The following is a 14,351-nucleotide window of genomic DNA, read 5'->3' as shown; positions in this document are numbered from 1 at the left end:
AGCGTGACGTCAGGAGTAGGGAGCCATGCAGGGCCCTCCTCACTGACGCGTCAGCCTCGGGGTGTATCTTACATCCGCTTAGCTAGCGAACGAGAGAACTATTTAATGGATTTTAGATCGTTTTTTTTTTCTGGAATTTGCTTGAACATTCTGGTTGATTTTGCGACTTCTCTCATAGTTCGCTTGCAGGAGTGATTTATTCACGCTAATCCGAGAGAGAGGCTGCAGGCCGAGGGGAGGGGGAAGCATGACGTCAGGAGTGGGGAGCCGGGCAGGACCCTCCTCACTCACACACCTGCGTCCATTCGAAGCGGTCTACCACTGGCCACATTTTGGAGTGTACCTCGCCTCCGCTTAGCTGTCGATACCAGTTTGTTTATTGATTTTTAAAGTTTGTCCTGTTTTACTGCTACGTGGGTGAAGCCGTAGGCGATGGCTAGTTGATAATATGTCTGTTGTGACTTGTGACTCCCAAAAGCACAAAAATCCCAAAATACTGTCAAAGTTGCCCTCTAGGGGGGAAATACCATAAAAACCCCAACTAGATATAAAAAGGGCCTTGACCAATCTTTATAAAAGACTTATTTTAAGCAAAGGCTCAATATCCATGAAGCTCCGAAGAGCACACAAAAAGAATTGTCTGACGAGGCAAAGCAATCCACTGCAAACAAAGGTGAGGTCAAAAACGGAGCACAGGTTCAAAAATCCGGAAGTCATGAAAAGCAAAAGGCATAGTTAGATACAAGAACCACTCCACTCCCTAGTGCATACGGAATGAACCGCCAGGAATTATGGGAGGCCCTCCAATATATAGGGAGGAGGGCAGTTCCTGGTGGTGATTGGCAGGTGGCCCCGCCCCTTGTGGGAACCACCCACTAAACACATGGGACGTAATCAAATAAACATAAAGAATAGGTCTATGAAACAAAAGAAATGTTAATACAAATAAATGATACGCACAAGAGACACAGGAGAGAAATGCTGGCTGAAACATGACGATGCCCCAAATCATAAGGAAGCGGAGTACAATGAGCGCTGTTTGCAAACCGAACCATTCGACCTGATAATGCTAGATGTGTAGTGTCAGGCTGCAGATGCACTCGATGCTTTCTGGTCAGCTCTCTTCAGGTCATCATCTCTCAAGCGTCAAACAGCCTGTCTGGATATGGCCGTCCAGGGAAAGGTCTGGGTACCTGAAAGAAGGCAGTTTCTTGAACCATCTCCTGGAACATTTCTGCTTGTTTACTTGACCATTTCAGTAGTCTCTTCATGGTATTCCTAAGACAAATGCTATCGATTTCTTTTTAACTAGGGGGCTTCACCCCCTGCTCGCTTCGATCCCAAACCCCTCTTAAACGGTGATACGTTGTGAAACAAGTAACCGGCGTTTTTTCACCTCCTCTTTGCTCGAGCAGCTGGTGGCGGGCTGCTGCTGCGTGTTGCGTGATCTGCAATTCGCTTGCCTACCCCTAACCCACCCTGCCAGCAGTAGGCGCCATTGTGAAGAGGGTGACTGCCACCCCAAGTAGACACGGCCGTTCCTCCGATACCACCCTTAAATGGTGATACATTGGGAAACAAGTAACAAGTGTTTTTTCACCTCCTCTTTGCTCAAGAAGCTCTTGGCTTGCTGCTACTGCGTATCTCGTGATCTGCATTTCGTGCGGAGCTTCAAACTTTTATTCACACCTGAATGTTCGATCTCGTTTCACTGTTCTGTTATTTCCCCCCCGAGTAATATTTTCCGTTTGTTTGCGCTAATGCGATCTTTACTCTCATTTTTTTGAGACTTTTGAATTTTCCTACTTCCATTATCTCTAACCTGCTCTGCCTGTGGATCACGGGTTGTAAGTATGACGTGACTTGTCCGTCTCACGGGAAGTGAAAGTGTCTCTGTCTCTCTTTGAATGATCACGTCTCGTCCCCGGGAAAAAGTCTCGTCTTGTCGCAAGTTTTTTTTTTTTTAAGAATAGAGAGATGTGCACTGCACACCAAAACACTTCATTTACAGAAACGGGTCTTACCCCTAGGGCAGCACGGTGGCACAGTGGTAGCGCTGGTGCCTCGCAGTTAGGAGACCTGGGTTTGCTTCCCGGGTCCTCCCTGCGTGGAGTTTGCATGTTCTCCCTGTGTCTGCGTGGGTTTCCTCCGGGCGCTCCGGTTTCCTCTCACAGTCCAAAGACATGCAGGTTAGGTGGATTGGCGATTCTAAATTGGCCCTAGTGTGTGCTTGGTGTGTGGGTGTGTTTGTGTGTGTCTTGTGGTGGATTGGTTCCTGCCTTGTGCCCTGTGTTGGCTGGGATTGGCTCCAGCAGACCCCCGTGACCCTGTGTTTGGGTAACTGGATGGATGGATGTCTTACCCCTTGGTGGTCCCTTCCATTCTCTCACATATGTCTGTGATGACACCTGGTTATGCTATGGTTAAGATTAAGGTTGGGGAAGGGGAATCCAACTCAAGTCGAGTAAACCAGGTGACAAAAACCTGCAACCCGATTGGCTGTCCGGTGGAGCTGCGGAGGTCTGACCCATCTCGTTTAAAGAGTAAGACGGAGGGATGGATTGCTTTGTCTCTCTGTTTAAAGAAGTAAATGACGAAATAAAACGGCAATCAATATGCTCTTTTCAAGGGGATCTTGTCCTTTGTCACAGTCTTGACTTTGGTGGGACCTTTGTTGTAAATGATTTGCCCGATTTCTACCCTACCGGGAGTCATACAAGCCCACCATCTGTTGTTTCCATGCTATGATGTGATGTGATGTAAAAAAATATAAATTATAAATGGCATATCTCCTTTCTCATTTTCTCTCCATTTCCAGCTTCCAAAAGATTTTGACATTGAAGCTTCTCTAGCAAAGTACCCAGTGAGATATGAAGAGAGCATGAACACTGTGCTAGTGCAGGAAATGGAGAGATTCAACAAGTAAGGTTTCTCCTTTGAAATGATTCTGAACGTACACGGTGTTGGGGGGGGGGGGGGGTTGTCATCAAAATTCCCACAATCGGTCAATAGCATGGGAGTAGGGTGTAGTTCTCGAATTTACTGTGAGGTACCACCTGCCTGCAGTCGGGATGATCCATTCTCCTGGTGGCTTTGTGCGGAGTTGTTCGAGTGGATATTTCTGACGTTTGGTCTACAAGCATAACGTATCCAGCAGGGGGCGCAATCAACCAATGAATATCTTCATTAGAGATTGCACACGTTACTAAACCAAAATCTTTCCCCCAGTGGTACAACGGTGATTCTAAAAGGAAGAAAGAATCTGTAACACTAATGGTAGATTATACTTTGCTTCTGTTTAATATCTGCCTAACACTCACAATAATAGAATATTTGAAGGAGAGCTACTGACGAAAGCGTGATGCAGTCGGGGAAATCCTGCAGTCGACGCTGTCCAGCTTCAAGAGATAATGCGGGAGGGTATTTTGTCCTACCTATTAGCAGGAGCGATGACTTCCAACCACCCGTAGGTCAGCTCTGAGGTTCAGTGTAGTTGTCTGAGCTTTAATGCCTTCACTATAGTTCAAGAATCTCCAAACATGGGTACAATTTTTTGCAGGCGTAGCATGAAGAGAAAATAGCACACAGTTACTGCAAAGGTTGCTTGCATAGCAGGATCAGTTTGGGTAACCTCAGAAACAGCTGACAGTGGTCCCGGCCGTATGTTGATCACCACCAAACGGGACACATCAGCACTTGCCTGCCTCAGTTGTCTTCCACTTGTTTCATCTCATCTCCACATACCCATTTAAAATAACATAATGTGTACGGAATACCCCTCACGGATCACTGGGGCACACCTAAGCCCATTGCCTACACATGTGGGTGACTTCACCAAACCACCATGGCACATTTTCAAGAGACACTGATCATCGTGTTTTTTGACATTAATTGACTTGTTCACAAAGAGTGCGTTCGCCATGGACAGACTCTTACTTAACAACATCGACAGGAAAGCATCAATAAAGAACCATCCAGAGGACTGGCGCATCAAAAAATCGATTCTGTGCCATGACGGCCTGCCTACATACGCCACTCTACCAGTGAAAGAGTTTTTGACCACAAACAATATTGTTTTTGCTTTGTACCCCCCATGAATTCAACAGATCTTGCTCACTGTGTCTTTTTTTGGTTCCCGAAATTAAAATTGAGGCTGGAGGGAAGAAGATTTGCTACCATGGAAGAAATCCAAGGAAAAAAAAAAAAAAACAACAGGAGGGTTTAGATACGGAAACAAAAGACGAGTACCGTCATCAATAGCACCGGTACCGGAAGTGATGTCATCAATGGCCCCAGTGGCAGAAGTGACATCATTAATGGTGCCGGGTCCCAGTGGCATTTCCTGTGGATGATCTGCAGGGGATTGAGAGAGAAAGTCAGTGCAGCTTGCCACCCACTGGTCTGGCGTGGTACTACTATTAATCAGGCCCTCTAGCTGCCTTCCAATCGCACGTGTGTGACAACATGTACAGTCCCGGTGTCCGGTACAAAAGTGCAACAAAAATGTTCTTACCACTTCAGACAAGTTTTGTAAGAATGCACCGTGGTCCTCCAAAAACACCATAATCCCCGTTACGCTTAGCCTGTACCTTTTAGACTGTACTGTAATCCCTCCAGCACCCCCATTCCCATGAATTATAATCTGAAAATAGTAGCAGTAATGATGTTTCGAATTTATAGAAGGGTGTAGAAAGTTAAATCAATCTAGACATCCCATCATTAAACGTTATAAGCCGCTTATCAACACAATGATCAAAATGTCCAGATTCGGTAACTGGCCTCAGTCGTAGGAAGAGCAATCCACAAGAATTGATTTTCGTACCCGTTACTTTAGGAGTAAAACGCCAGGATCCCTACAGTCTGGAATTCACACGGCCCACCAGTCATTACCCCCCCGCAGGTCAGCCAGTTACGCATAACCGCGCACAAATATTAATCATCTACCTGCCCGGACAGCTCCTCGAAGTTCCCAGATGCAGAACGCTTGTCTTCTGCTTGATTTGGTCATGCTAATTCCTCTCCATCTTCATTCTGATCCATCGTCATATCCAAAAAAATAATTCTTTCTGACACACGGTATTTTAGTTCTTTTCCCACTCATGCAGACATGACTACGGTGGCCCCTCGCAGACCAGGCTTGTGAGGAATCTTCTTCTAATTGGCTTGCTGCGCATATTCATACCAGTTTCGGGAGAACACTGGCACTTACAAATGGACGGATGTATGTAATGTATGCCTGTAGCCCATAACATTCTGCGCCACTGGGATTACGTGAGCCTTTTTGTCTTTTTTACTTTTATTCTGTCTCCACTCTAATTTTGGAAATTCTGTTCTTCATATTTCAGCTTAATCCGAACCATACGTGTCAGTCTTCAGAACCTGCAGAAGGCCATTAAAGGACTGGTGGTCATGGACTCTGAGTTGGAGGCCATCGCTGGCGGCCTTCTTGTTGGGAAGGTGCCAGAGAGATGGGCCAAGCGGTCGTATCCTAGTTTGAAACCCCTGGGAAGCTACATCAATGACTTTCTTGCCAGACTCAAATTTCTACAGGTACCCTTTTACTCTTCCTTAAAAATCAGTTTTGGTCAAATTTTATTGAAATCCTGCAGTCAGGCTGGTCTGCTGTCCACCACCATTGTCATCACGGCTCTGCCTGACAGCACCTGACAGGTCATCTTTATCAAGTCCTCTTCACTTGATGTCTTCTTAGATTTTTGTATGAGCGGTATGAGAGTAGCAGGTGGGACAAAAGAGTGTGTGCTTCTAGTAAGGGGTCACTGTAGAGCACAGTTAAAAGGGGCACAAACAAAAACGTGCAAAATGGAAATACAACGGTGAGGAAAGACACTGTACAGAAACGGAGAGAAGACCGAAACAAAACCATATAAAGAGAAATCGTTCATTGTAATTTATAGTGCCACATTATGCTCAATCCATTGCAAAATGTTGAAATGTGGCACCATTCCTAATGTTGGTCTCAACTGCTGCTGGTGGCACTTAGGCTGGCAGGCCTTGATTTGCACTCCCTAGGCTCTGATCGAAGATTACGCTTTGAGAACTTTATTTTGCGTTGAAATGAAGCTTGCACCAGTAGGATCTTTCTCCTCAGAGTCGACTGTTTGTTTTTTTTTTTGATCAGATCCATTACGTTCCTTTCAAACTGTAGAAGACCTCCTTGGCCTGTGGCTCCATGACGTTGTCTCTCTCATCCTCGTGGCTGAGATCTCCCCCAACAGCCCTCTACACCTCAGTACACCACCTTTGATGTATTAGATTGACAGTTACTAATAAAGATTCTTGTTCTTCTTGTTCTTGTTGTTCTGGCTGCTCGCTTTGGGAGTGACCACAGAGGATCATCGTTTTCCATATCTTCCTGTCCTTGTCATCTTGCTCTGTTAGACCCACCACCTTCATGTCCTCACTCACCACATCCATAAACCTCATTAAATTTCAGTATTCATACACATCTATGATTAATAAATGTGGGACAACTCTGTTAAGTCCTTTTAGTTAAACATTACTGTCATTTTCCCCAAGGCTGGATGCACACATTAAGTTTCCAGTTGCCGGTTTTATTGTCCCCTGCTTTTGGGAGTCGCCCAGCGTTACTCAAAGTATGGTTTGCCAAGCTGCTTGAAACTGAGGAAGAGGAGGAGCACTTGAGTCACCTCCAGTGAGTAAGGACAGGAACATGAGGTGACACAGAGAGCATCAGGCAGTGTTTTGGGGGGATCAGGTGGACAGCCGTTAGATGATTACCAGACATGGTGTGGCAGCTCCTTTTCGTGTGGCCTTCTAGTTCCTTCATCCTTGTGTGTGAACTCCCAGTATTCCTTCATTTTTGGAGAAATGAAAGCCATTACTTTTTTTTGAATGAGTTTGGAGTCTGTGGGGAGGCCTCCAGATGTTTTATTACCCGCTTACCTACCTTGTCGTTGCAGGACTGGTATGACAAAGGAAAGCCCGTGGTTTTCTGGGTCTCCGGCTTTTTCTTCACTCAAGCCTTCCTCACTGGAGCGATGCAGAATTACGCCAGGAAGTACACAATCCCAATCGACCTTTTAGAATTTGACTTTGAGGTAAGCTCGCGGTGGGCTTGGGACGTTTAGATTCACTCCGTCCTAAAGTAGAGGTTTGTCTGTCTTAGTTTGGGGGGCACCAGGAATGCACCCAACTTTGCCTCGGCACTGCACACTCACACACAGCATGACACAGTGGGACAAGTGAATTGATAATAAAGAATATACTAAATAATGAATGAAGTTAAAAAAAAAAAACAACAACAATTAACACACAATGCACATGCAAATCCCACCCACCATCTCTGATGGCGATAATTACTTAACTAACAATAAGCAAATGAAATCCGACAAACGGTGAATGGTAAATGATCCCAATACAGCCCGGGTCAACAGAAACAAATGACGATGATCAAGTGAACAAGTGTAAGGAAACGTTGTCGCAGCAAGATCCAGTTGGTATGTGAAGATTTGAAGTGACTGCGACTCAGGGTTGCCAGGTTCCTAAAATATTTATAGCCCAATGACTGCTTAAAAATAGCAAATTGTCCCCAAAAAAAAAAAAAAATAGCCCAATGCCTGAGGTAGACAAAATGACACAGGTGGCGGTGTCAGAGCGAGCGGGTTAGGTACATACCAACGCCCAAGATGGGGGAGATGGTGGTCCTTTGAGATATTTCAGAGTGACTGAATGGGTATATACCATCACACGACAGGGGAGCGGGGGTTTAGAACGGTAAAGTAAAAAGAATGAAAGTGCGAATAGCAGGGGAATGGATGCCAGATGGGGGAATAACATGGTAAAAATTAATTCAAATACCGAGTTGTTTTTTAATAAGCACCCCAAAAAACTGCAAACCGGCAAAGCCTTGTTTTTTTCCCCCACAATTGATAGTCAAAAATAGCCCAATTGGGCTAGAAAACTGCAAGCATGGCAACACTGCAGTGGCAATGTCAGCCCCCCAACGATGCAGATGTACCTGAAGAAGCAGGCACAGGATGAGAACATACTGTAAATCCAGGAAAACTGAAATCCAAGATGGATAGATCTGTAATCCAACTGAGGGTAAAGCGTTGAAACAAAAAGACACAGATGATCACAATCCTTGCTGATGTCTTATGGTTCCATTTCTGAAAGTGGCATCTCTTCACGTTTCTCCTTCCAGTAAAGCTGACTCTCTGCCCAATGGCACAGAGTTTGCAGGGCTGCTGGGAGTTGAAGTCCACTTGTACAAGCTTCTCACCCCAGATCTCAGTTTGAGATGCCAGACAGAAGTGAAGAGATCAAATGGGGGAGGTGAGTGGGGGGCACCCTGAGCTGCATGGCCTCTGAGGGTCTTCACTGAAGGCTGGTGGGGGGGGGGGGGATCAGGGCCTGCTCCAGTCACTCAGGTGTGTCTCTCTGCTTGTGGTACAATCCAACAATCCACTCGTCAGCCAATGAGTTCAAAATTAAGTTCAACTCCGTTTATTTTTGCTCTTCACGGAGCTCTCGGATTACAGACTTCACTAAGTACATAATGAGCACATAAAGACGCAACCTAGTTTTTAAACTGATTGGGATAAATGAAGCCCATCAATCAACAATATCTGTCCAATCATTGTTGAGCTGTGGCTAGTGGACCTCAGAGGAGAGGAAAATAAAAACTCCAGTCAGCAGAGTAAACCTCTGGGGGTCCACGGCCAAATCTAACCATAGAGTGCCCCGGTTTCATGAACACGGCGCAATCGTGTCAGTCTCAGCTGTGAGTGTTGCTTGTCAAAGATAAATTGTAGACACAAATGACTCCCCACTACTTGTATGTATGGTGTCATTTCATTTTATTTTATTCCAGGTTCTCCCCACTGACACATCTAAGACGGCTCCTGAAGATGGCGTCTACATTCATGGCCTGTTCTTAGACGGAGCGCGCTGGGACAAGAAAACGTGAGTCTTGTTATGAAGGACTGGGCAAGGGGCTCTTGTACCGAAGCCCGAATAGTAGAGGATTTGTGTACCAACCTCACTGCCGTGCTTTAATAACGAGGGGCGTAGTTTTAAGGAATACCCCACCTGTATTATCGTGGAGTGAGGGGAACTCAAGCGTGTGACTGGATTGGTCTGCTGTCACCCTAAGTGTCACACATAGACACAGAGATCCTGATTATGAATGATGTCTGCATACCCCATCACTTGTCATTATGCCACACGGTGGCCTTGATGTGAAAAGCTCACGGGTGTCCTCAGATATGACCTGGACATAAGACTGCCTTGGTCCTAGAGAATCACCTGGACACATGGAGGCTCCTTTGGTCAAAACCGCTTACCAGCCTGCAAGACTTCACTCTCCCCGCGATGTCCACTCTATTAGGGCGTCCCCCTCAGCCTGATAACCCTGTAGGAAGGAGAAAGCGGCAATCTGCCCTACACCAGTTCCTGCCCTACTCCAGATATAAAGACAAAGTGTACAAATGTAGAAGTTGTCAGATTAGAATGACTTACAGCATACAACAGCAGAAACCAAAACCAAAAAAACAAGGATACAGAGTCACAGGGCAAATAATGCAGCCAATCAATCAATGGATCAATAAAAATAAACTTAACAAGCACGTCAGACGGGAGCATTGAATTCTCTGATAGCAGTGGGCAGAAAAGACCCCCAGATGCACTTCTTAGCACCCCGTAGTGGAATGAGCCTGAGGCTTTAAGTGCGCCACGAGAGCGCCTCCTGGAGGAGATAGGGAGGATTTTTTTCATGATGGCATCCAATTTTGCTGCCTTCCTCTGCCCCCCTATCCCCGACAGCGTCCAGTGTGCCCAGTTTTGGCCCCGTGAAGGAGCACTCAGGCTTTCCCAATGAGTTTGTGCATACATTGTGCTTCTTCTGAGCTCAGGTTGCCCACTGGTATTTATTATGAGGGGAAGTCAAGCTAAAGCTAGAAAATGGGATTTGTTTGAAAACAGAACGAACCTTCACCAAACTGATGTCATTTCTCAATGGAGTCTCCACCCGTCTCAATGCGTCAACCACCTGGATTTAGCAGAATAAAAGGTTTTATCTTGTCCTCGCCACCACTTGTGCACCGCTTTCTTCACATTGTCATCTGTCTTGAATCAATGACCACCCAGATGTTTTTTTAGCGGTCCAAAAAAGGTGGAAATCACACACTGTGCCAAGTCTGGTGAATAAGGAGGATGTGGCAATACCTCAAACTTAAGTTACTCCAGACGAGCCTTGATGTTCTTAGCAGTGTGTGGGCAGCAAAAGGACCACTTGAGACAGCAGTCCCCACCGCTTGGATCGAATAGCAGGTTTCACAGTGGTCTCCAGCGAGTCACAGTAACTTGCACCAGTGACTGTGGTACTCCTCAGCATGTAGTGTTCAACAATAACTCGGGGGCACGTGTGGTAGCGAGGACAAGACAAAATCTTTTATTCTGCTGGCATTGCCAGGCGGGTGGCACCAGTGCATTGAGAAGGGTGGAGACTCCATTGAGAAATGAATGACATCATCAGTCTTGTGAAGGTTTGTTCCATTTTCCAATAAATCCAATTTTCTAACTTTAGCTTGACTCCCCCTCATATAATAGAAGAAAATAAAATAGAAAATATAACGAGATAGCAAAGTCTGGATGTGCATATTTAGTCTTACTGAAGATTAGCGGCAATGTCGGAACAGGATGTTGTCCTGGGGGGCTTTTAGATTCCGCGTGAGTTGCGTTCTCCAGTGTCCAGATAGAATGGAATCTCTTTCTCTGACATCGTTCTGTGGTCTCTTGGGTGGGCCATAACTTAAGTCAAAAACTCGTGTGGGGTTTCGGACCACGTGATGAGGCGCACAGATGATTGGCTAGCTCTCCTGGCGATGGATGGCTCTGCCTAAGAGAGTGCAGATCAGAGGAGAATGCGTCACATGGAGTGAGATCTTCAGTGGAGCCCCTCTGGGGCCTGTTCTGGGACCCTTACTTTTTTTTTTGATTTATGTTAACTGCAGAAGTCAGTGTCTGTAGTAAAATTGTGAAATTTGAAGAGGACACTAAAACTGCAAGAATTTAACAGATTCTATTTAGGCAGCAAAAACCAAAGTTCCAGAACCGGGCGAACACTTAGATAATACGGTTTAACGTAAAAAAAAAAAGGACATAAAGAACATCAAATATAAATGCAAGATGAGAGACGCTGAGGGGAAGCAGCCTCTGAAAAGGATGGGGTTTTAGTGCGTTAACACTTTTAATAACATTGAGTCGAGCGATGTGCCTTTGGGCAGTTGAAGGTGTTGAGGGTCCCAAAAGGAAACCCACCCACACACACTGGGAGAACATACCAGCTCTTTGTGAGGTGGCAGCACTAGTTTGCTGTGAACTTTAGAAATGTCTGTGCTGAGAGGAAACCTCTTGCATGTATGGATGGACCATCCTGGAGGAGCTGGACGACCAGTGCCACCTCATAGTGACAAGGACACTAGCAAAACAGAGAAGAACCAGTCAGGAAGGATAAGGAGAGAGCAGCTGCCTGTGCCCACCATTCCCTTTTATTGGGGGAATGTCATGCTGTGTCCTCTTCAGTGCTCCAGTTGTCACTGTCATTTGCACCAGAGTAGGTGACGCTGATTCACAGTCGCTTGTGCTTCCTAACTGGACAGACTGATGATCCTGAAGCTTCATTGACTTGGTGTTGACCGTGAGGATTAAGTGTCCCCTTCATTGTTTTGAGCAGCGCATATCCAAAAATATCCAAAAGCATTTGTTTTAGTGTGTTGCACTTTTAATCACATTGGGCAGAGCCTGCGGGCAGCCCAATGGTGTTAAGGGTCCCACACAAACACTGGGAGAACACACAAGCTCTTTGTGAGCTGGCAACACTGTCTGCTGTGACGCGCTCGCCGCCACCTGCTGCACTTGGATTTTCCTGGCCATCAGCCTGTGCTTGAGGAACACATGGAGCAGTTCGGGAACATGTCCTGCAGGGGGCACAAATGAGCTGAGGCTCATCAGGTCAATGAGTTTATAAAAGTCATGTTGACATAGCGGTTAGTTCTGCTGCAAACCCCCAGACCCCCCCCCCCCTCAAGTTCAATCTTGGACTCTTTCTTAGAGAGTGTCGGTGCCTTGGAACAGACTGGCAGTGTAGAAGACTGATGGATGGATGAGTGCAGGTTGATGTGCCCAATACGAGTGGCAGCAGCAGCCGCCGTCAGCTTAGAATTTGTATTTACAGCTCATCTTGGCACAGAATGTGTCCGTCTGTGTGTAATTCTAGACGACTCCACGAGGTCCTTTCTATTTCTGAGCTGCACTCACACGCTTCACGTAAACACGGCTACTCTACGTGGGGTTCAAGCGCATACCACTTGGTTAACACACAGCTGATGTCTCTTTACCTTTTTCTCTTTTTTTTTTTTGTCCTGATTCACAGCGGATTTCTGGGGGAGCAGTTTCCTAAAGTGCTCTTTGATGCAGTGCCAATCATCTGGATCAAGCCAAGTAAGTAAATCCTCATACATTTGTCTGAACTCCTCTCGAGTGGATTGAATGATTTGCAAAAAGCAGATTCATGTCACTAAATGGTGCCCCTCGGTGGCTTCACCTGGCAATGCAGCAGCATTCTGAACCAGATAAGTGTGTTGTATACCGGGTTAGCCATTGTGGATGTATTGATAAGTTAAGCTAAATGACACCTTTTATTGGCTAACTAGAAAGATTAATATGTAACTTCTCACTGAACCAGATAAGGAAAGCAAATGCTGATGCCACCACGCTGCCAGCCTGCAGTACGTGAATCCAGTCTCATGGGCACCCTATCAGGCTGCCAGGACTCTGGTCACAGCAGCAGTGGCACTAGAGCAGTGACATATACTGGAAAGCTGTCACATCTGGGGACTAGAGTGTAAAATCCTGTACCAGTATTGGGCATTCAGAAAGTCTTCAGACCCCTTCACTCTTTTCACGTTGTGTTATGCTGCTTTATGCTGAAATCATTTCAATTCAATGTTTCCCTTCAACAAGCAGCACTCGATACCCCCGAATGACAAAGCGAAAACAGCATTTTAGAACAAACTTTTTAAAAATAAAAAAAACGAAATACAACATTGGCACAGGAATTCAGACCCTTTACTCGGCACTTAGTTGAAGCCCCTTTGGCGGCGATGACAGCCTGATGTGACAAGCTTGACTTGACACACCTGGACTTGGGGATTTCCTGCCATTCTTCTCTGCAGATCTTCTCAAGTTCTGTCAGGTTGGATGGAGACCACCGCTGGACGGCTATGTTCGGGTCTCTCCTGAGACGTACAGTTGGGTTGAAGTCCCCCAACTCACAGAGTTGACCATAGTGGCATTCTTAAGGCTGATTTATACTTCTGCACTGAACCTGCACCATAGCCTGACACGCACCTCCACTGCACGTCACATCGACACGGACCCAACGTGGACCCCTACACTTAGTGACTACCATATATACCTGCGTTTAAGTTCTCCCGCGGATAAGTCGGGACTTGATTTTACAGTATAATTTCCAGTGTTTTATAATGTCGGTCGAATACGGAAAACTCCCGCTATTGGTCCAAGAGATTATGATATGCTAACGCCCACCTGAGAGAGTCGCCACGGAGCACACGGCCTTTTGGTTTCTATGTATTGTGCCTACGTGACCACACGGTGATACCTGAACTATTCTGTAGCGACATTTGCACTGATTTGTGCTTTTTGTATCTCACCCCCTCATACACCTTTATCGTAAGAGCATCCCTTATCTGCGATGGAACGTTCAATCAGAAGAAGATATGAAGTTGGTTTTAAATTAAACGTCGTTGAAGTGGCAAAAGAAATTGGTAACTGCGTTGCTGCAACAAAAGTTGATGTGTCTGAGAAACTGGTGTGAGATTGGAGGAGGCAAGAAGATGTAAAAAAACAATGTAATTGTCACATTTTTGAACGGGCGTACAAGGGGGGACCCAAAAATAACCGGAATTTTGTTGTTGTTAGGTTGGTACCTGTAGTACGTGGTTGGGCCGCTAGGGCGATCTAGTTACACTCCTCACAAGTCAGTCTGCCAAGTGCCATCAGTCTGGAAGGTTGTGCTTGTGTTCAGTGAATTTTTTTGTAAAAGTAGTTTTGTGCAAGTGTCGTTTTTTTGCGATGGACGATTATCGTGAGCAACGCGTGGCAGTGAAATTTTGTTTTCTTCTTGAAAAAAGTGTTGCAGAAACTATTGTTATTGAAACTGTATGACAACCCTGAGCCACCCACCCTACTCACCGGATTTAGCTCCGTGTGATTTCTTTTTGTTCCCTCGGATGAAAAAAGACTTGAAAAGAAGGCGTTTTGCTGACGTCGAAGAGTAAAACAAGAAA

At 45.8% G+C, this 14,351-nt stretch overlaps 1 protein-coding gene across 1 annotated transcript in view; it reads left to right on the top strand.

Annotated features, from left to right (window-relative positions):
* dnah12 (dynein, axonemal, heavy chain 12) overlaps nt 1–14,351 on the top strand; it is a 182,417-nt gene that overhangs the window by 166,129 nt on the left and 1,937 nt on the right. The window contains exons 70-74 of the mRNA XM_028824412.2: nt 2,819–2,922; nt 5,346–5,550; nt 6,942–7,079; nt 8,855–8,946; nt 12,416–12,483. Coding sequence (XP_028680245.1) covers nt 2,819–2,922; nt 5,346–5,550; nt 6,942–7,079; nt 8,855–8,946; nt 12,416–12,483 — 607 coding nt within the window. The remainder of the gene's footprint in view (nt 1–2,818; nt 2,923–5,345; nt 5,551–6,941; nt 7,080–8,854; nt 8,947–12,415; nt 12,484–14,351) is intronic.

This window comes from Erpetoichthys calabaricus, chromosome 18, assembly GCF_900747795.2.
Source record: "Erpetoichthys calabaricus chromosome 18, fErpCal1.3, whole genome shotgun sequence".
NCBI lineage: Eukaryota > Metazoa > Chordata > Cladistia > Polypteriformes > Polypteridae > Erpetoichthys > Erpetoichthys calabaricus.
Note: the sequence above shows the minus strand (reverse complement) of the source record. Positions and strands in the feature narration are given on the sequence as shown.